The sequence below is a fragment of the Podarcis muralis genome, chromosome 7 (genome assembly GCF_964188315.1).
Source record: "Podarcis muralis chromosome 7, rPodMur119.hap1.1, whole genome shotgun sequence".
In the NCBI taxonomy this organism is placed as follows: domain Eukaryota; kingdom Metazoa; phylum Chordata; class Lepidosauria; order Squamata; family Lacertidae; genus Podarcis; species Podarcis muralis.
The window spans coordinates 24,017,537-24,039,868 of NC_135661.1; the positions used below are offsets into that span (position 1 = coordinate 24,017,537).

The following is a 22,332-nucleotide window of genomic DNA, read 5'->3' on the forward strand; positions in this document are numbered from 1 at the left end:
GGGTGGGGGGTTAAGCACATGTTTAACACCTGCTCATTGTCACCAAAGGACTTAATAAACCCCTGTGTTTGATCTGGGCTGGATTGGGCCCCGACTCCCAGAAGGTTTCTGCTAATGGCAGTCTAAATAGTGAAGAAACAGGCATTCCAATATGCCTTATCTATTTCCTTTCCAACACTGCTAAGGGCATTAAGGGTGCTGTTTTGGCCCATCAGACCCCCACATTCCATACGAGAACTCTGTGCCCCACCAATCCACATGGGTGGCAGAGCTTTAGGAGGTATCAGTCTTGAACAAATGATCATCACTCTCATTTCTACGTCATTTCCTCAGTCCAGAAGAGGCAGCCTAAACCAGTTGTCAGAAGCAATTAAACTAAGCAATTAAACAAAAAAATTAAGCACCACTGGATCTTCCCCAGCCTCTGGGGCCCTCCTCCACCCATTGTCTCCTTGGTGGTATAAAGTGGTTACCCTTCTCTCCCTTGAAAAGAGCTGAAGGAGAAAGTTGGAAGAGTGAAACTCTTTCCCACTTCCTCTTTCTGTTGTATATGTACTTCAAGGCTCACAGAATTATAGAATTGTTAGAGTTGGAAGGGAGCACAAGGGTAATCTACTTCAACGCCCTGAAATGCCGGGATATTTTTGCTCAATGTGGGGCTCAAAGCCACGACCCTTAGATTAAGTCTCATGCTCTACTTGAGCCATACCAGCTGCTCAGATTAATTCTACTGGATCCAGTTTTTACCCAAATCCCTTGGAAAAGCAAATTGTATGTGAGCGTGTGCATGCACTTTCTCTCTTCCCACAGCACTTGCACCAAATGTGCCCCTAGGCCTAAGAAGGTTGACGAGCCCTTCCCTATTCCCCTTAGCTATCTATACACTCGCCTCTCTGGTTGTTGACATTTGCTGAAGCCGCCTTGCTAGAAGTGCTTCTGGGTCCTGCCTCTGCACTCCTGACTCCTGCTCCTTTTCTGCCTACTTTGCTCTCCCATAAGAGACTGAGGCCACATTTGCACCTGACATATGCAACAGCACCATGCCACTTGAAGCAGTCATGGCTTCCCCCCAAAACTCCTGAGAAACATCATTTTTTAAGGGTGCTGAGAGTTGTTAAAAGGTAAAGGGACCCCTGACCATTAGGTCCAGCCTTGACCGACTCTGGGGTTGTGGCGCTCATCTCGCTTTATTGCCCGAGGGAGCCAGCGTACAGCTTCTGGGTCATGTGGCCAGCATGATTAAGCCGTTTCTGGCGAACCAGAGCAGCGCACGGAAACACCGTTTACCTTCCCTCTTCCCAGAGAACTCTGACATCTAGCTCTGGAAGGGGAATGGGGGTCTCCTAACATCTCTCAGCACCCTTAAACAACTACAGTTCTTTGCTGAGAACTCTTTGGGGTAAGCCATGACTCAAGTGCATTAAATGTATGGTGCAGATGGGGTCTGAAATCCTTGCCTTGCTGCCACAGGTTCCTCATGCCACCACCCTCATCTCACCCTCTTCTCTCGTGTCTAATTCAGGGGTGGCTGCCAGACCTGTTTGGAAATATTTGTTTTTTGCCCACTCCGAGTGTGGTGCGCCACCACTGTGCCCTGGGGATATGAGGGCAGCTGAAGAGCTAATTAAGGAGACTGCCTTCTGCCAAGAAGTAGAGCCATCCGTCACGCCACACAGCGACCCCCACAGGACATGCCAACCGCTGGCGCCAACTGAAGTGTGGCAAGAATTTCTGCTTGACGGAAGGCACGAGAGGAAGTAGCTGCAGGGAGGACAGGGAGCCCCACAAATTGCTGATTCACAGGCACTGCCAGACAGCACTGTTCAAATTCATGTGGCCATTTCCACCAAGAAAGGAATCCCATAGCTCAGTGGCAGAGAATCTGCTTGGCACTTAGAAGGCCCCAGGTTAATTCCCCAGTGGCATCTTCAGGTAGGGCTGGGAAAGACTTTCTGCCTGAAGCCCTGGAGAGTCCCTGCCAGGCAGTATAGTCAGCAATGAGCTAGATGGGGCAAAATGCTGATGCAGGATATAGCAGCTTCCTATGTTTTAAGGGAAGGGACATGCTAGGGATCCTGCTTGGTGTGCAGCTGGCAGCAGTTTCAACCCCCTGCGGCATCTCTAGGTACACCTCTTGTCTGAAATGCTGGAGAGCTGCTGCCAGTCAGTGCAGGCAGCACTGAACCAGATAGCCCCATGGCCTGACTCGGACGGTATAACTCAGCTGCTGATATTCACTCTTAGCTACTGCTCATTTTAATCACTGCTTCTCAAACCTGGGTCCCCAGCTGTTCTTGGACTACAACTCCCATCGTCCCTTGCTAGTAGGACCAGTGGTCAGGGATGATGGGAGTTGTAGTCCAACAACAGATGGGGACCCAAGTTTAAAAAGCACTGATTTAAATCATCAGCTGCTTTGGGTGGGCTGAAAAAGGCAGGATGCAAATTTAACTTATAGGGAAAGCCCTGCTTTCATTGGCCAGAAAGATCCCAACCCTGCTCCAAGAGGAAACCCACGCACTGCACTGGCAGATAAGCCTCATTTTACACCAGATATTGCCATGGTCAAGGGGTAGATGGGGAAGGTTAGTGTGGCTAGCAGGCAAAAATCCATTCATACCCGAATTTAACAGGATCAGCAGCAATGGCACATCATGCCAAGGAGTCGAAGCGTGTGTGTTTGGGGGTGAGGAAGAGGTCTGAAGAACTGGGGGATCAAGGGCAAAGAAATTTTCCCTGGTCGATGCTCCCGTTGTTAATAGGTTGCTAAAGGGTTATATTTCTCCTCTGCTCTTTCTGACACTTGAAACAGTTCAAACTTATTAATTTTTAAAGGCCAGCATCTGTTTAGCTCCTCAAAACAGAAAAGCTTGCACACAAGTGCACACCTGCTCATTTTGCACACCGTCGCAAAGCCCCCCCCCCCCCACTTCCAAAGGCAGACCGCAAACACAATTTGATCCACACAGGAGGGCGACTGACACAATAGGGCATTTCATTTTACTGGGGTGAAACTTAGTTTTTGCAAATTTCTTCAGCGAGGGGGCCTTAAAAATATGCTTTCGGGTGTGTGAAATTCAAATCTATTATTTTCATGATTGGACAACATTTAGCTTGGTAAGTCTACATAAACTGCTTTCTGAAAACAAAATAATTTTAATTTTACCTTGTGAAAATGTCAGGCAATGCTAGAAATAATACTACCATTTTTGTATGAATTCTGTGCAATTTTACACACATTTTACTTGCCAAGCAAAACTAAATTATATTAACTGAACCAAAATATCTTTTGAAGTCCCAAGTCATGCTACAATTTTTTAGCACCCCTCATTTTGGGCATTTGAAAATTGATATGTTCATCATGCCCTATTGGCACAAAGGGCTCCTCGGGCTTGTCGTTTCAAATATATGGAAACAATACTTGCTTCAAAAAGCTGCCTGTGCAGACAAAATGGTTGCAGAGCGAATGGCCAGGCTGTGCTGCGAGCACTGGCAATGCATGGGTCTTCTCTCAAAGGTCAGCGGAGCAGTGAAAGGATCCTAGCAAAGGTGCCATAAGAATGCACAGTGGCTACATGGCCTCAGTGGCCCTGTCAAGGACCCACATAAGAGCCTAATTAGAGTTTAGCCTCCTTACTGGCCAAATGGTCATACTTGCAGGATCGCCTGACCCCATGCAATGCCCACTTCAACCACTCTGATCGGTGGAACTGGCACCATTACAGAAGCCTCACAATATTCGTTCCCCGTTTGTAAGAAGCCAATCCTGCTAACATGGCAGCACCTGCACTTTGGAACTCCCTGCCTGTTGACACCAAGCAGACAACTTTGGCGGGCTCTTTTTGGTGCTTGCTTCAAATGTGTTTGTTTAAGCCAGCCTGTCTAGACATGTTGAATGTTGACGTGTGTTATCATCTCTTTTGATTTTAACGGTCTTTTAGTAATAAAATTGGGGGTGGGGTGGGGGTTGGCTTTTGTTTTTGTGTTTTGGTAAACCGCTTAGAGGTTTTATTACAACCACGTGGTATTTTGGGAAAATACAGTATTCTTCTGTGTATAAGACACCCCCTATTTTTTGGGTCTCAAAAAATGCACTATGCACTATCCATGTATAAGACGCCCCCTTAAACTTCAAAAATTTAGGAAAAAATATAGTCTTATGCATGGAAAAATACAGTAAAAAAACAACAACCCTGGTCCCAGAAGCAAAGGAGAGCAGGGGCTGCAGCTCTCTCTCTTGTTCTTAAGGAAGAGGTAAGAGTTGAATGAAGTACATCTGTGCACTGAAAAAACTATAAAGTCATGTACCTGAGGAGTCTGGGTGTTGGCTCAACCTCCTTCTTCATCAGACTCTACACTGTGACCACTAGTCATTAAGAACGTTGGCCTGCTGGATCAGGCCAAAGGTCCATCTGGTCCAGCATCCTGTTCTCACAGTGGCCAGTATTCAGTTCTGCTGGGTACCTTGCTGCACTTCTGCCAGGCTGCCATTATCACCTTTGAGAACTCAGACTCATAAGCAGTGGTGGAGCTTCATGCTCTGGCACCGGGGGGGGGGGGGGGGAGAGCAGCGTGGGTGGGGGCCACTTATGAGCACTGGTGGAGGAAGAGGAGTGGGTGGGGGCCCAGCCGCAATGGCACCCTACTGGGATCGCGCTGCCGGGGGCGGTGCGCTCCCCCCCCACTCCTCTTCCTCCACCAGTGCTCATAAGTCCTGGGTTTGAGCCTGCACTGTTAAACAGCTGGTGTGTGCCTCTCACATCAGGGATAAAGCTCAGACTCTCAGGAAGGCCTGTGTCTCAGCCAGGATAGGTCCCTTGAGCCATGCGGGGCCTGAAATTTTTTTGCTATCCTCCTAAAGTGTGCCAAAGTGGCAGACCCATGTCTGCAAGCCTGCCTCCCCGCAACCTTCCTGCCATCTTAGGAGCAGAAGAGGCATTTGGGCGACATCCTGTCATCGACTGATGGATGGTTAATGTTCGATCTCTTCCATATTAGGACCTTGTAATAAGAGCTGCTTTCAGAAATATTTATAGAGAATTAGGGGGTAAATTATTAAATAAATGAAAATCAAAGGAAGAAGGGAAAATTCATGGTTCCTGTGCAAAAATAAAATAAAATATAATTGATTTGATTTGATTGATTTATAAATTGCTCCTGCTCAGAGTAGGGTAGCAACCATTTTAAAATCAAGAATATTGATATCTATATCTAAATATATGCAGCCAGAATGGTAAAACTCATTGCCCTCCACATGCCCCCATGTGCCCCAACCCTGTTTATTCATGAACACAGGCATTCAAGACTCTTCGTCTGCATCCAGAATGACAAGTCTCCCTCCAATCACAAAATCACCCCCCTTGCCATAATGACCAACCCACTGCAAAGAAGAAGCAAGGTGTGTTGTGAGGGGAGATTTTGTAGGTTGGGTGTACGGTATACCCTCTCATACTCCTGCTTCTCAACAGATAAGGCAGGGATGTTGGGAAAGCCCTAGGTCTACTATCCATTGAAATTAATGGACCTAAGTTAGTCATGCTCATTAATTTCAATGTGTCTACTGAGTAGGGCTAGTATTGGCTACAGCTCAGAGTGGCTGACTTGGACTGGGGAGATCTGTATTCAAATCTCTGTAAGACCAAGTCATGGATGGCTTTGGCCAAGTCCCTCTCTTGGCCAGGGATGGTCCAAGGATAAAATGGGGAAAGAAACCCCCCATCTACAATGATGCCGCCACTGTGCTGCCAAGGAGGCAAGCAGCCTTTCAAGCTGAACTTTAAGATTTAGGCAGAACTGGGCTGCTTCTTTGGCATGCTGTGGAAACTTCAAAGAAACCCCTTACTCTCCAGTATTCTTCTATAACAATCGGAGCGTCTGTGATAAATTTTCTCTATGCACCAAAGTGGCTGGTCTCTTCAGCACATGCCAGAAACATCAAAGTAAGGATTCTCCTATATTAGTGATAGTGTCAAGGACATCGGGAGCTACTTTATACCGAGTCAGACTATTGGGTTCATATAGCTCAGTATTCCTTATGCTGACTGGCAGTTTCAGGCTCTCCAGGGTTTCGGTCTTTCCTTAGAGATGCCAGTGTGGACTCAATTTGGGACATGCAAAGCAGATAATAATAATATAATAATTTATTATTTGTACCCCGCCCATCTGGCTGGGTTTCCCCAGCCACTCTGGGCGGCTTCCAACAAAGATTAAAAATACATTGAAATGTCACACATTAAAAACTTCCCTGAACAGGGCTGCCTTCAGATGTCTTCTAAATGTCAAGTAGTTGTTTATCTCTTTGACATCTGATGGGAGGGCGTTCCACAGGGTGGGCGCCACTACCGAGAAGGCCCTCTGCCTGGTTCCCTGTAACTTTGCTTCTCGCAGTGAGGGAACCGCCAGAAGGCCCTTGACGCTGGACCTCAGCATCCAGGCAGAATGATTGGGGTGGAGACGCTCCTTCAGGTATTCTGGGCCGAGGCCGTTTAGGGCTTTAAAGGTAAACACCAACAGTTTGAATTGTGCTCGGATGCTCTATTACTGACCTATTAATTACCAAAATTCTATGGACAGCCTTGAAAGGCATTACCTATGCTACAGAAATGTCTAGCAGGTATTCCCTCTTTTCAAGGATTCATCGAAGATGCAATTCTATGGAGAAAACTAGGGATTTTTGATGAGAACCCCCGCTATAGTAAAATCGTCCAAATTCTTTGGCGCTGGTAGAGAGCCAATGAAACCAATGCAAGTACAGTGATGTGCTTTTGGTAGGTGGTCCCTCAACATTGGAGCACATTTGTTATAACTCTGCCGATTCAGTGGATGTGTTCGCATTCCACGCTTTGTACAAATGCGCAGGCTCCCAGGGAGGAGACAGCAGTTGCTCTGCGCCTCCCCAGTCCTTTTAGTGCAGTGTGGCAGCTAAACCAGTATATTTAAGGTCTGTTCTATGCTTACAGGTCATGGTTGTGGAGCAGAGAGCTTAACTGTGATCCCAGGAGCGGGAGACACGCTAAGCCAGGTGTGGGGAACCTTTGGCCCTCCAGATGTTGCTGAATTTCAGCTCCCATCAGCCTCAGCAAGCATGGCCAGGGGTGGTGGTGGGAGTTGTAGCTCAGAAATGCCTGGGGGGGGGGGTCAAAGATTCTGCATCCCTGTGCTAAGCCAAACATGCTGAGCTCAAAGAACCGAGGGGGAGCAAAGTGGGTCCCCTCCAGCAGGTGATTTGGCTTGCCTGGACATGTGGAACGGACCAGTGTTAATTTAAATAAGCTCTCAAATCAGAGAGAAGGGATCCCTTGAAAACAGGTGGAGGTGAGAGAGCCAGGGAGGAAGTGAAATTGAAAGGAGTGTCACTAGGGGAGCTGGTGACCACACACCCTGGCGCACTATGCTCATGCCCAGATGCGTGCGGCCCCCGACACAAGCAGATGTGCGAGAGAAGCACTTTGTTTCCTTCCCTTGACTTGCCAGATCTGGCAAGGGCTGCTCAGAGAGACCCAGATAAATAAATACTAATAAAAATAATAAATACAGAAGTCAGCATGCTTAGCGAGCATTTACACACTCATTACTCTGTAACGATGATGTGCATGACGGGAGGAAGGGGGGGGGAATCCCATCAGCTAACAACCAGCCACCCCCATTACAAGCAATGTAGGGGGAGCTCGTGTAAACAGATATTTAAGCAAGGCCCTCAGAAGAACCATCTGCCAATGTAAATATTATTATTATTATTATTATTATTATTATTATTATTATTATTATTATTATTATTATATCCACAGAAAAAAGAAATGCAAATATACAGAGTAAAGTGTGGAGCCCAAAGAAACCCTGAACTAGCTGAGAGAGAGGATCCGTTTTGATCACACAGCGATGGAGCGTCCCTGGGCAGCTTTCGGCAGTGCCTCTTAACGAACTCATTAAGCTAATTGTGCTGCGCAGACACAACCTCTTTCTACCTTTACTCCTTTAATTTAGGTCTTTAAAACAGCCCTTCCCCCAAGAAAGAACACCCACATGTAAATTAAAGCCAAGTGTCTGGCTATCAAGAACAGGTGAGCTGTCATAACCTAGAATGTGTGATTCTAGATGTCAACTACTTGACTGACTGGTTTGAGGGACAAACAAATACCCCGTTGAAAAGCAGCCCAAGGAAAAGATGCTTAGAGGTCTTTTGTTCTAGTAAGTGGCATATAATTTTTGTTAGATAAAATGATTAAAAATAAATGAATATAGCTATGGAGTTCAGCAAATATATAAGCTAAAGTATAAGCTGCCTCTCAGCCAAGGCTGGTCAAAGGCATTGTACAGCTGGAAGCAGTGGCAGCAAATCTCCCTGCCCACCCGCATCCCTCTGCTATCAAGGTTCAAGAGTATCCAAGGGCAATCAAGGTAGTCTTGACACTTAAGGCAGAGAAGCACATTTCCCCATCCCTAGCAGCGGAAGCGCAACAATAATAAATTCAATAACAAACAATTTGCTGCCCTTTCAAAACATCTAATGCTAGGGCCGGCCCAGCTAAGAACATGGACAGCTTCTGTTTAGCTATCTATTGGTAGATCTTGCCTCAAACCATTGATCTTGTTTATTACTATTTAAACCATCCAAGCTCATGGCCACCACCTCTACTTGTGATAAGCAGTTAATAACGGCAGATTCCTAACAGATTCATATTTCAGCCCTGGGCCCAAATTTGTGGCTCCGATTATAGTGGGGTAGTCAATGTCATACCTTGGTATGTCATACCTCGGGATAAATATGCTTCAGGATAAGTATTTTCGGGTTGTGCTCCATGGTGACCCGGAAGTAACGTAGTGCGTTACTACCGGGTTTCGCCGCTTGCGCATGCGCAGACGGTCAAAATGACGTCACGTGCATGCACGGAAGCAGCAAAACGCGACCCGCGCAGTCACGTCTTATGTTCTATTCAGGATGCGAACGGGGCTCCGGAATAAATCCCGTTCGCATCCTGAGGTACCACTGTACATAAATACCAAGCTGGTGCTACTTGCAACAGGGAACCTGTACTGTCGGGTGAGTAGTTTCTTTGGCTGACTTTACCACCTCACTAACCTCACTAACCCCAAGGTGGGTGGCTGGGAAGGAAGCACGCCACCTCCATCTTACCATCCCCTCCGTGCACAAAGGAAAGGAAAGAAGGAGAAAACTCCTGCCAGTTTGGTCCACAAAGGAGAGGCCTCCCCTCTCCTCATCTTGACTAAAGACAGGCTTATAACTAATGAGCTTATAACTTATAGCCATGCAGGCTCCACTGTGTGATTTAAGGCCCCTGAGGAGAAGGATTTTAGAGGAAGGGGGAGTAAAAAAATTAGTATGAGAAAGCGGTGTGTGTGTGTGTGTGTGTGTGGGGTTCCCCTATGTATAAGTGTGTGGGCTTTTTGCTTCAGATCTGTACATCTGGGACAACAAACATCCCTCTGATTTTATGACTCTCAAGCCACTAACGTGGATTAGAACCAATTCTGATCTTTAAAGAGGGAAAGTAATGGAAACTAACCACCTTTGCTTCAGCTATATTCTGAAAACAATGGGTGGCAGCCAATGTTCGTCCTACTCAGAGCAGACCTAACTGAAATTACGAAACATGACTAACTCCATTAATTTGAATGGGTTTACTCTGAGTAGAACTTAGATGGCTACAACCCAATCCTGTTGGTTAGTGTCTGCTAAGACAAGGGTAGGGAACCTTTAGCCCTTTAATGTTGCTAGACTACAATTCCCATCATCACCCCTAGCTACTGGTCATGCTAGCAGGGGCTAATGGGAGTTGGAGTTCCAACAACATCCAGATGGGTTAATCATTTACGGCTACAGACATTTTCAAGAACCTGAAGTCGGAATGGAAGACGGGAGTATACCTTGTGACATGTCCACTCTTGGGGGGGGGGGGTTTGCCTCTTGTAGGCATTTTTGTGGGATTTGCTTTTGTATATCTTGTTTCAAAAAACAGCAAACCCTGTTTGATCAGGGAGGACAGTGAGGCTCTCTTAAGAGCCAGTGTTGACTTTTTCCAGCTGCATCATCTGTCTCCAGAAACCTCACAGCAAATGAAAAAGGCAGTAAAGAGAGTTGGGTATTTTGTTCCTTAGTTCAGGCTTAGAGGGCATCTAACTTTGTTTTTCTACTAAAATAATGAGATCCCACCAACTGAGGCCAGATGCAAAATGGTGGCTCAAGGAGGAAGAGACAAATGGCTATAGCACGCTGCTAACTATATGATGACCTGTGCACCTGAGTTACTACAGACTAGTCACTAGAGACTCTAATGGACTGATTCAGGAGGGGCCTTTTCCTATTGTGTTTGAACAGTTGCTACCTCCTGAATTTCATCCAGGAATCTAGGAATGCAGATCTGCCTCCTTCCCACCCGTTTCCTAGGCTGATAAGCCACTTTTGGATGCTTTGGTAGGGAGGCTGGGATATAAATTAAATAAATGAATAAAAACAATGACAAAAAACCAGCCTGGAAGAGCGCAGCGAGGCCTATGGACCATGGCAGGTTCCACACCTCCTAGATTACATACAATCTTTGTTTCTGCTCAGGATTGCACCCCCTTAGGGGTAAATTCTTAGAGGCCACATGCTGGCAGTGGGTGGGGTCTGAATCCAATGCCAGCCCCTTTTTATTTTGCCTCATCTCTCTCTCTCTGCCACTTCCTCTCTTTGCCACTCCCTTCTCTCCCTCTGCCACCCTTTTCTCTCCCTCTCTCACTGCCACCCTGTTTTCCTTATTGACACCCACATGAAATTAACTGTAGGGCCACTTGCAGCCCCAGGTTTGCAGATTGGCATAGGAACAGAGTATGAGGCAGTTTCCTATGTCCTGGAGTCCAGCCAGTGGTCCATCTAGCTCAGAACTCTCTCTACTGACAAGCAGCAACGGCTCTCCAGGATTCCAGATAGGGAGTCTCTCCTAGCCCTACCTGGGGGCTGAGCCTGGGACTTTATGCATGCAAAGCAGTGAGTTATGGCCCTTCCCTGCTCCCAATGAAGGCTGCAGCCTTCCTGGCAGCCTTTGCCACCATTTCATCAGGGTTTCACCAGGGCTCCTCCTAATGGATTCTTGATGGGCGGCCTTAGCACAGCCTCAACGCCAGCCTTCCTTCCAAGCTGCTCCCTGACGTTTCCATCCCTGGTCCCTCTCTTTAGGCAGATGATGCCAAACGGCTGTGGCCGTAACCTCTACAGTTCCACTGCGCTAGCGTTACCGCCTCTCTAGGCGAATGAAAATAAACGGCGGCTAATTTGCCTAGACAAATTAATTGCAACGTCTCCAAATAATAAAAATATGTCAACTGAGAAATCCAGCCAGCCAGCCAAATACAGCAAAGCAGGACAAATACATCCATCCCACGGTGCTGTGCTAATGGAGGGGGAACCTTTGGGTTGTGCATCCAACCAAGTCCTGCTCTGAGTAGACCCGTTGAAGTTAATGGATCTGAATTAGTCATGCCCATTAATTTCAGAGCAGGACTAACCTGGGATACAATTCATTATGCTGAACCCACAGCCTTGGCCTTCAACACAAAACTTGCACAGGAGACTCTGGATAAGCCCCACAATGAATAGATAGAAAAAATGAATGGATAGAAAAGGCCTCTCTCAAGAAACAGAGACTGCAGAAGGCTGCCTTATAACAGGTCAAACAGCTTGCCCATTTAGCCCAGTACTGCAACTGGCAGCAGCTCTCTAGGGCCACAGGCAGAGTAGGATCTTCCTGGCCAATTGGCAATGCCGGGGACCTTCTGCACACAAAGCAGGTGCTCTACTGCTAAGCCACAGACCTTAAGACACAGGAAGATAAGAAGCTGTCCTATATTGAGCCAGGACATTTGTCCATCTAGCTCCATGCTGTTTACACTGATAGGCAGTGACTCTCTAGGGTTTGAGCCAGGGGACATCCCCAGCCTTAGCCGGAGATGCTACAGATTGAGTTTGGGACCTTCTGCATGCAAAGCACTAGCTAACCACTGAGCTATGTCTTCATCCCTATACAGAGCGAAGGTCCAAGCCTCTGGAGGCCAAGATGGCTGATTTTTCTACTCTAAGAAATGCGGGGAGGCTTTGTAAAGGGTGGGGTTTCAGCAGGAAAGTTGGTGGTGGGGAAGTCAGTGTGGATGTCAGAGAGAAATGGAAAGACTCAGTTCCCGCAACTGGCTTTTTGCATTTCGCCCAGACAGACAGACAGAGACCCCCCACCCCTCGCCCCTGCCCAGTTCTCTGTCCCACAGCCCCCTCCGTCCCGTTCCCGAGAAAAACCCAAGGTTGGGGGCGGGAAAAATCAGCCTACCTGGCAATATATTTCTGGTAAATATTTACATCTTCGGTGACAGCTGGTTTGTCAGTGGTTAATCCGTTCCTAATAAGAAACACACAGAGGGCAGAGATGGTTAGCGCAAGGTGGTGTCAGGACACACTCCAAGCCCCCTCTCTCTCTCGTGGAACACCTAACATCCAAGGACAATGGCATGCCCAGGAGAGAGGCACGTGTGCGTCTCGTACTTCCTGGCTGCTGTTAAGGAGAGATGCCTGTGCATCTCCTAGTCCCTGGCTGCACTTACTTTAGCCCCAGTTCGTAATTTATCTTCCCATAAGTCCCCTCTTTCAAAAAGATGGCCTTCTCTTTTCTGGAATGGATGAATGTATGAAAGGCTGGTTCACAAACAACATGTGTGACGCCTATATATTTTTTAAAAAATGCAACACAGGGCATGTTTGTTCACTTGCTGAACAATTCACTGGTGAGCCCCTGAGGTTTTCTGGATGGAAGGTTCGGGAGCCAAAGCACCGAACTTAGGCACCAATCCCAGGAGAATGTGCACCATCTTAAAAAGCTGTTGCTCAGAGGTTAGGAACAGAAGAAGCAGCCTTAGAAAAGGTCAGACTGCATTTGTCCACCTAGACCAGGCGTCAGCAAACTAAGCCCCGTGGGCTGGATCAGGCCCAATTGCCTTCAGGATCCGGCCTGCGGACTGTCCGTGGATTGGCATGGGGATTCTGTATGTTTGGGCTGTGCCATCCCCCCCGGCACCATTCCACCCCCCCCCCCGTGCCGCCGCCCCTCCCTCCCTCCTCCTGGCTTCTCCCCGCCCTGCCTAGAGGAGGAAGGGGGCTGGGCTGAGCTGGCTAAGCGCCATTTTAAGCAGCCCCTCTCTGGAGCCAGCCCGTTCGCGGCGATCACCTTCCCTGTGCTGCTGCCACTGCCCTAGTGCTCTTGTGGGCTACAGAGCGGAGTGGATGAGCTTGCTCTGCCTACCCACGAGAAACAGCAGCAGCAGCAGCAGTGGTGGTGGAAGTGGCGGCAGCAGCCCCAGGGAAGGTAAGCACAGCAGCTGGGGGTGGAGGGTGAGGAGGAGGACTACCTGCCTCCCTCACCTCTTCTTCCAGCTCCCCCCCCCCCCGGTGCCGCTTCTCCAGCCCGCCACAAGGTCTGAGGGATAGTGGACCAGCCCGCGGCTAAATTTTTTTGCCAACCCCTGACCTAGAGCTAATACTCTCAACTAGTAGCAGATCTCCAGGGCCTCAGCACCTTTTAAAACAGGGATCCTGAGCTACTGTTCCCCTGGCTGAACGGTCCTGCTTCTTGCCCCTTGGACCTCCTATTTTGTGGAATGCAGGCAGCAGCCATGCCTGCCTTGGGACTCTGGCAGCCACTGTGTGCAGCAGGTGAGTGAGGCAGGTGAAAACACCTGGGGGAACAGGTAGTGTGTGTGTCATAACGACTCCACTCTGCCACTCTTAGAAAGTAAACCCCTTTGAACTGTGGGGCTCCTGCTACACAATACAACCCACCCAACTTTGAGCTTGCTCAGGTAGGCCACCCAAAGGGCAGATGGGAAAGCCACACGCCTCTTCTACATGTGAGGTAGAAAAGAAAAAGAGGAAAGAGCTGCCTGCTTCTCACACCAGAGTGACATGCCCTCAGCTTCCCAAAGCTCTCAAGAGGACGGTCACACAAATCTACAGCATACAGAGGGAACTGCGTCAGACGCTCAGCATAAAACCTTTGCGGCTTCTCTCGCCTCCCCATCCACCACCCGCACCACCTCCCATCCCAAGGAAGTCTTGCGGGCAGAGCAGAGAGCGCACTTGAGGTTCATCGTCCAACCACGAGGGAAAGAGAGAGTGCGAGAGGACGAAAGGCAGGAAGGAAGCAGAGCTGGGATTGTGATTAAGAGCAAAAAAAGGAAAGGGGGATGGGGAGCCAAACGTGCTGTAAGTTGGCAGCCACACACCTGGCTGTCCTTGATGAACTCTGGGCTGATTGGCATGATTAAAAAGGAACACACCTCAAGGTGTCTCACAGCTGGCTGTGCAGTGAAGTGGCCACCTGATTGGCCTGGCCCACAACCAAGTGGATCCCCTGCCTGAAAAGAGGGTGCGAGGTAAAACCCGAAAGGGCCACGCAATGGGGCCGGCTGGCTGCCTCACTGAGCAGGTGACAGCAGTGGGTTCTCTTTTGAATTCCTCCTGGCCATCTGCTTTTAAAACATCACATATTTTTCTTCTTCTCTTTCCAGCCCCTTTGGCTGGCCCTTCCCAAACTCCATACCACCAATTATGGGCCGGTGCAGAACGTTAAGAGAAGCAGAAATAAACTATGTGCAGGAACGGGATCGGAATTGGAATAGTTACTTGTACCCTAGCAGACACTTCCCTGCCATGGTCATGGGATATAAGAGGTAAAATATCAGTCCTAAGCTAGGTGAGATCCCTAAAGATTGGAGTGCAACGTTCAAAATGCTTCATTCTTGTGGACAATGCCAGCTGGCAATGTGGGCAGCGCTCCGGGGTTTCAGGCGGAGAGACTTCTTTGCCCTTCACCTGCTCCCGGTTCCATTTATAAATAAAATGAAAACATGAGATTCTGACATCAAAGCTGGGACCTTCTGCACGCAAAGCAGCTGCACTGTGTTTGGGTCTCTGCATTTGGCACACAGCAAGAAATCTGGGCAAGACCCAACTTACCCTCCAAATTCACATTGACCTTAAGGGACTGATCCACTGAGATTAAGTGGGATGAGCTTTCTTAGCTCTGCTAGAATCTAGTGATCCTGGGGAAGAAGGCACTGACAATGGGGGCCACTCATAAGACAGTGGTGGCTGGTGCATATTGGGATTGGTAGGGTAGGAGGCAGGGAGACCCACTGTAGCCAATGACAAGCAGAGACACCACCTGAACTGGTTGTGAGTAAGGAGGAAGGCAGGTGGGGATTGGCTGAAGGTAGGCTGAGGTGGGGGGGGGCAGTGGCCCGTTCTCCCTCATGGACTAGACTCTGCTGCTCATAGATAGCCAGCAGGGTTTTTTCTTCCAGTAAGAGGGTGGTGACCTCCAGATGCAGTTCGACTACAACTCCCATCACCCTTGAAAACCAGCAAGACAAAATGGCCCGCAAGTCATAGCCCAGCAACAGCTGACGGGCATCACATTGCCCACCCTTCAGCCACCAGCCTACCCCAAGAGCAGCGCATGCATTACATTGGGCAGGAATGGATCCACTTTCCTTGAGTGAATCCCAAGCTTGCTTTCAACAATGTGGCTAAACACCCTACCTGTCTCCTGCCCTGTACCCCAATCCGGCTTGTCTATGTCAGGCCTGGCCTTCAGTTTTATGTCACCAATGCTTGGCTTCCCCTCACCCCACCACCCCCTTGCAACATTTTGGCTGCCATCATGAAGCTGGTTGCCTCATTGCGGCTGCTGGATTTCTCAAGTTGGTCCTCTCTTGACCTTTTTTGGATAAGTGTTAAAAGCTCCAAGTCATCTTATGTGAGATTTTTGTTGTTGTTCTTGTTGTTATGCCCAAGAAGACTCAAGACTGCAAGAGCTGGTTTCAGCTTTCATCTTGCAAAGGCCTGGGCCCTGCAAATGCAATTGCCTTGGATTTCTGGGGCTGATATGGAGAGAGAGAGAGAACTCCAGAAATCCGAAAACCCACCAGGGCTCTCGGTAGTCTTGCTCAACGCTTGGCAGCTGGCTTCAGCCATCCCTTTGCACACTAATCCAGAAGGCAAGCAGAGAGAGGCCTTCTGGAATGAGCTGCTGGATTTTCCTGCCCTGCCCTTTGAGGTGGAGGTGAGATGAACGTGAGGTGGGGTGGGAGGGGGAAGACTTACTTAACAGTGGAAACCGTTCCAGTTGTGATGGAGTCCGTCTTGGAAAACGTGGATTTCAGGTACTCTGGAGTGTTGAAGGGCAAAGACACCGGCTGCTCGGGTCCGGCCACCGGAGCGGTGCTGGGGGTGCTGGCGAGAGGGGCGGGGCCCAAGCTGGGTGCCGGCGCTTTGACCGGGGTCAGCTTCTGGATGTTCCTGACGTCGTACTTGGAGGGGCGCCCCACTTTGCCGGTCTTGAAGGCGATGGCGCCTCCCATGTCCGGGCTCCCTTCCCCCGGCTTGAAGAGGTGCAGGTACTTGACGTTCTCCAGGTCGTACTTAGAGGCCTTCTTGTAGGTGTTGCCGTTCTGCGGCCGGAGGCTCTCGCCCGTCTTCAGCTTCTGGATGAAGAAGTCGTATTTGGAGGCCCGAGACATCAGCCCTTGGATCTGGGAACTGCTGGGGGAAGGCAGAGGCAAAATGGTGGCTTTCGTCTCCGGCAGGAGGGAGGTGTCGGGAGCGGGCAGCCGGATCACTTGCCCCAGGGTGGTCGGGGCTTCCTTGCCAAGCTTGCTGGCCATCTCCTCGGTCTTAGCTGGGTGAATCGGCCACGGGACTTGCTCGCCGGCCTTCAGCTTGCGGATATACTCTTCGTACTTGGAGAGGCGGGCTCGCTTGCTCATGGCGTCCTCGCCAGATAGGGAGGTGGCCACGACAGCAGCGGCAGTGGCCTCTGAGGTAGCGGCGTTTAGCTTCTCAAAGCTGATCTTGCGAGCCAACTCGTCCCGCATGTTCTGGTCATCGTAGCCAAACATGCCCAGGAACTCGTTCATGGTGGTGGCGGCGTAGTCCCTCAGAGACGAGGCCTCCCCTGGAGTAAGTGACAGAAAGAGAGAAGACGCGTCACTCAAGGGGGTGGGTTTCCCCTTCCCCTCTGGTGCTGGTGGGGGGGGGGCGAGGGGAGGGGAGGAGAAGGGGGGACGAAAGAGAGAACATGATCTACCGACATTTGGCTCACTTGTTCGGTTTTACGACTCTTAAATTAATTTGTTTTTTGAAAAAAAGTAATTAATACTGGGGTAAAATAAAAAGAGTTCATCAATGCCAGGAAAATCAATTTCCTAAATGTTCTAGCCGATGGCTTTTCAGTACATTAAACAAAGTTTCATAAATGTCTCTGCACTCTCGCCTTGGCCTAATATGAAGAAAAAGTAATTTTACTGGAAGTGAGGCCTCTGCCAATATGCCAAAGGCGTCACAAGCTCCCCTTCTCTATTTATGTGGGAGGGTGGGGTGGCAGCAAGGGGAAGGCTATGGGGTAAAGGAGCAGGGCGGGAACAGGGAGTATAGTGGTTAGAGCATTGGACTAGGACCTGGGAGAGCAGGGTTCAAATCCCCACCCAGTTCTCAGCATGGTGAATGGGACAAGGCAAACAGAAAAACCGCCAGAGGGCCAAAGTTCTGCAGTTGTGCTAAGGGGGTCTGATCCAAGTCATGGCTGCAAAAGATATCAGGAACATGGTCCAAAACCATGTGGCCAATGTGGCATTTTAAGATTTTGGTTGGTGCTGGATTTTGCCTGCTCCCAGTGCTTCCTTTGCAGCAGCTGTGGCTTGAACTTTTACCATGCCTGACACCATATAGGACATCAAGCACAGTTAAATGTGGAGCATGGTTTGCTTCAAATGGCCTGGTTTAAGTAGGGTACATAGGCTGGAGGTGCCCCACCACTGCCCTACAAGTAGATGCTGGTCTGGGTGGGGAGGGAGAGGGCTGCTTTGGAATTGGGGCAACCTGTAGTTTCTCAGGATGAGGGGTTTCAAAGAAGGAGCTATTCCAGGGCTCCGGAAACCTGCCCGTTTATTTTATGTTACTTTCTTCTTCTTTTAGACTTTTATTCTGCCTTCTGGCCCAGAAATGGGCCCCCGAGGAGCCCTAGGAGGCAGTTTTGCTGGTCACTGGGAAGGACGGTGTGGAGGTCGCTTTATTTCTGTGCATAGGAGGAGATAAAGATTGCTCCAATGTGCCAGTGCGGCCTCATTCAAGCTTTGGGCTGACACGGCGGTTCCACCTCTGGGGCTGCCCCCTGTCTTTCCTCCCCCCCTCCCACCAGCCACCTAACTTTCTCCCTACAGAGTGAAGATTTACTGTGGGCAAAGAGTCCTTCAGGCCTCCCTCATCGCTTCCTCTCAACTCTCAGCAAAGGCTTTTGCTCACCCTGTAGGCGAGAGGAAAGGAAAGAGGCCTAGGGGACGTGTCTTCAAGTTTTCCAGGCTCATGACCCCGTTTTAACCTTTGGGGACCCGTTTCCTAATCTTTCACCATATATTTGCATGGTGGCAGTGCTCCTGTTGCGGCGCACCTTGGATCATTTCATGAAATTAGTCACATCACTAAAACTTTTCTATGGTCTCCAAAGCATGCACCTTCCTAGAGCAAGGGCCATAGCTCAGAGACAGAGCACCTGCTTGGGATGCAGAAGGTCCCTGGTTTGATCCCCAATGGCATCTCCAGCTACAGCTCGGAGGGAACATTGCCTGAAATGCTGCTGCCAGTCAGTGTGGGAGATACTGAGAAAGATGGACCAGTGGTCTGGTTTCCTGTAAAGCTGCTCCCAGTGTCCCTAATGTCTTAAGGAAAGGGCTACAGTTCAGTTGGAGAGCATCTGCTTTGCATGCAGAAGAGCCCAGAATCATTTGTAGGCAGGTCTGGGAGAGACCTGTGCCTGAAATTCTGGCAAGCCACTGCCGATTGGCGTGGAAGGGCTAGTTACCCCTTCTCTTGCCTATTGCTGCCCTGGCGCTGTGGGTTAAATCACAGAGCCTAGGACTCGCCGATCAGAAGGTCGGCGGTTCGAATCCCCGCGACGGGGTGAGCTCCCGTTGCTCGGTCCCTGCTCCTGCCCACCTAGCAGTTCAAAAGAACATCAAAGCACAAGTAGATAAATAGGTACCGCTCCGGCAGGAAGGTAAACGGCGTTTCTGTGCGCTGCTCTGGTTTGCCAGAAGCGGCTTAGTAATGCTGGCCACATGACCTGGAAGCAGTACGCCGGCTCCCTCGGCCAATAAAGCGAGATGACGGCCGCAACCCCAGAGTCGGCCACAACTGGACCTATTGGTCAGGGGTCCCTTTACTTTACCCAAAGACATCTCCCATGCTGGGATTAGACCCCAAAGTAAACCCATGTCAGCAGAAGGCTTTTAAAAAGCCTAAATGATTCAAGGGAGGTTGAGGGAGAAGAGGGTGCCTGCGGGAAGCAGTGGCCCCTCGGGTGACATCTCAGCTGCAGGCTGACAGCTATTTACTCCTGGGTCAAGACCACAAGTGAGTCATTGGTCTGGCTTGGAGTGGGGGATGGAGGAAGAGAGAACTAGGAGAGGGAGGGCACTGGGAGAGATGAGAGCAAGGCAATGAGATGGAGGGCCCTTCTATTGTTGACTGACCCCTTCTGCCTTAAGGGAGGCAAACAGACTTATTGAGAGGTGTAGGAACGATGGCTTTGGCCGTGGGGATCCACCTGCGCCACTGCCTCCCCAGCCACCCTGGTGCGCCACGAGCATCGCATTCCATGTCCGCCAGCCCGCAACATTAAAGGCTTCCTTCCTTGCCGTTTCACTGCCTCTCCCTGGCGTAACACGAGAGCCCCGTCAAAAGCAGTTAATCCCGTACAATCCCGAATCTCCCAGGTCTAAGATTTCCCTGTTTCTGCTAAATCTGCCTTCCCCCTTTTTCTGCTTTTCATCTCTCTTCAGACCTGAAAAATGATCTCTCTCCCTCTCCCGCCTCTTTGACACCCGCCCGGCTCCACTCAACTCCCGGGGCCTGATGCGGTGAAACCCCATCCAGGTCAGAATAAAAACCACACGGAGAGCAGAGAGGGAATCCAAAAGGGAAATTAAACTATTACCGGCTTTAACAGCTCCCTTGGAAGTTTGCAGTGGCAGGTGGGCAGGGGAACAGAAAGGAACTTTCTCCTTCTCTCCTTCTCTCTCTCTGTCTCTCTGTGTACTCAATGTTTTTTTTATTATTTCTTTATGGTGGTGCCATTGCTCAAAAGAATCCTTTTTGCAAGGGGCCTCAATCAGAACATGCAAAGATCCACCACCTCAAAGGGTAACCCAGATGGAGGCTGGAAAAGTGGGGTGCAGGGGGGCTCTTTTCTGCAGCACTGGGAATTTGAAAGCAAGTGCAAAGCAACTATTTCAAGCACATATGCCTCCCCCACAGAACCCTGGGACCTGCAGTTTCCTAAGGGTGCTTGGGATTGTAGTTCTCCAAGGGGCTAAAACATATTTCTCAGGAATCCTTTTTTCTTTTTGAGGGAGTGGGAGAACATGTTTTAGATGTATGGTAGCCTTAATGTCCTCCCTGGGCTTTTGGGACTCTTGCTGGAATTTCCTGGAGGGTCGTACTCTGTGCTCCTGTAGGAGGAGAGGGGGTCCAAATGGGGTCCCCCCTCCCTCTGATTCTGTTGCTGACCATTTGTGGGCATTCCCCAAAGAGCAGAAATCTGAAGGTGCTTGTGGCTGGCTCAGAGCAGCTCTGCTATCGCAAAAGGATCCCGAATTAGCAAAAGAAAAAAAGGAAAAGAAAAAAAGGAAGCGTCCCGAAAGGGACTAAAAATAGCTCACAGCAACACACTATATATGGAGGGGAAAGTAAAACACCCAAATGGAAGAGAAGGTCTGGACTTTGGGGGGGACGGGGAGGGTGTCCCAAACACAGCACATTGTTTTCTATTCTAACCAGAAAAATTGGGTGGGATGGGGGGTGAGTCTGGAGGGAGACCTTGCCCAAGAAGGGAGGGATTTGATTAAGCAGGTGGCATCATTGGTAGTTTGGGGCATAGGTTGTTGGGCATAGTTCTGATCCCAAGTGCTTGCTGGCCTTGTATGCATACATAGAACTCTCTGCAAGCAAAGAATATGTGTTCCCCCCCCCCCCTGTGTTGCCCCATAAGAAAAATTCCAAAATACATAGCAGGGCAGTACCTTTATTAAGCCAGTCAATGAATAGTGAGTCAGCTTCACATAGTTCTCCAGAGCTCTTCAGCAAGGCTGGATATTTAGCAAAGGAGGAGGGAGAAAAAAGCTATGTGTTAAAGGTCACATCCACACCACACGGCTTTCCCAAGGAACCATGGGAACTGTAGTTTGCCCACCACAGAGCTACAATCCCCAACACCTGTTGCAAACTACAGTTCCCAGGATTCTTTGGGGAAAGTCATGTGCTTTAAATGCATGGTGTGGTTGTGAGCAAAGTCTCCATAGGTCTCAGTCCTAATAAATTTGGCCAGCCTTTGCCAACCAGGTGCCCTACAGCTTCTTTGGACTACCACTCAGCTGGGGCTGAAAGGAGTTGTCGTTCAAAAACAGCTGGAAAACACCAGTTTGGCAAAGAGTAGATTAGATTCTCCAGTGCAGGTTTCAGGGTTCATGTGGAGATGCACAAGATGCCAAGAAAATCATGAGCATATCCAACTACCCGTGTCCCAAGCTACCAGTGATCTGGTTCTTTGAAATATTAAAACCCAGCAGTTCTCTTAATTTGCCACCAGCCTTAAGCAAAACAAGACTCAGCAAGGGCACCTGGGGCTCATTCCTTCGCAGTAAGACTTGGAGAACCTTGGCTACCAATCGCACACAGGGCTTCTGAAAGAGTTCCCTTGTTGTGGAAAAGAAAAGAGAGGGGAGGCCGGGGAAGGGAAGAATCCTGCCTTGCGCAAAGATGTTTTAGAACATTTCTATTCTGCATCCATTCACATCCATTTAAAAACAGTTCAAAAACTAGAAAGGAACAACAACATGCTCCACAAATAATGCAATATATAGAATCTGGATAAACCACGAAAAAGCAGAGTGATGAAATCTGCACAAAGGTTGGGCAGTGAGAGAGACAGAGGACAAGGCAAGCCTGTGTATGCAGATGGGATGAGAGGCTTCTCAGGAAACTATAGATCACGAACACGAACACACACACACACACACACACACACACACACACACACAGACAGCTGGTGTTTTATTTGAGGATGTGTCCTGCAACCTGTTCTTGACACTATCTTAGTGAATTACTCTTCAGTGCTACTGCATTATGGCTGTCCAGAGGGAGCTATGGTGTAACAAGAACAGGACACCACCACCGAGCATATCTGGTATGAAAAGTGATGAGATTTCAGCAGGAAGTTATAGCCTATGCGCCAAAGCAGT

At 49.2% G+C, this 22,332-nt stretch overlaps 1 protein-coding gene across 9 annotated transcripts in view; it reads right to left on the bottom strand.

The window, feature by feature from the left end:
• CASZ1 (castor zinc finger 1) overlaps positions 1-22,332 on the bottom strand; it is a 308,728-nt gene that overhangs the window by 41,588 nt on the left and 244,808 nt on the right. For 8 of the 9 annotated variants that reach the window (XM_028740681.2, XM_077931393.1, XM_077931394.1 and 5 more), the window contains 2 exons: positions 16,145-16,994; positions 12,318-12,386 (listed from right to left, as the gene is read on the bottom strand). In XM_028740681.2, coding sequence (XP_028596514.2) covers positions 12,318-12,386; positions 16,145-16,994 — 919 coding nt within the window. The remainder of the gene's footprint in view (positions 1-12,317; positions 12,387-16,144; positions 16,995-22,332) is intronic. The other variant, XM_028740680.2, reaches the window with a different exon arrangement.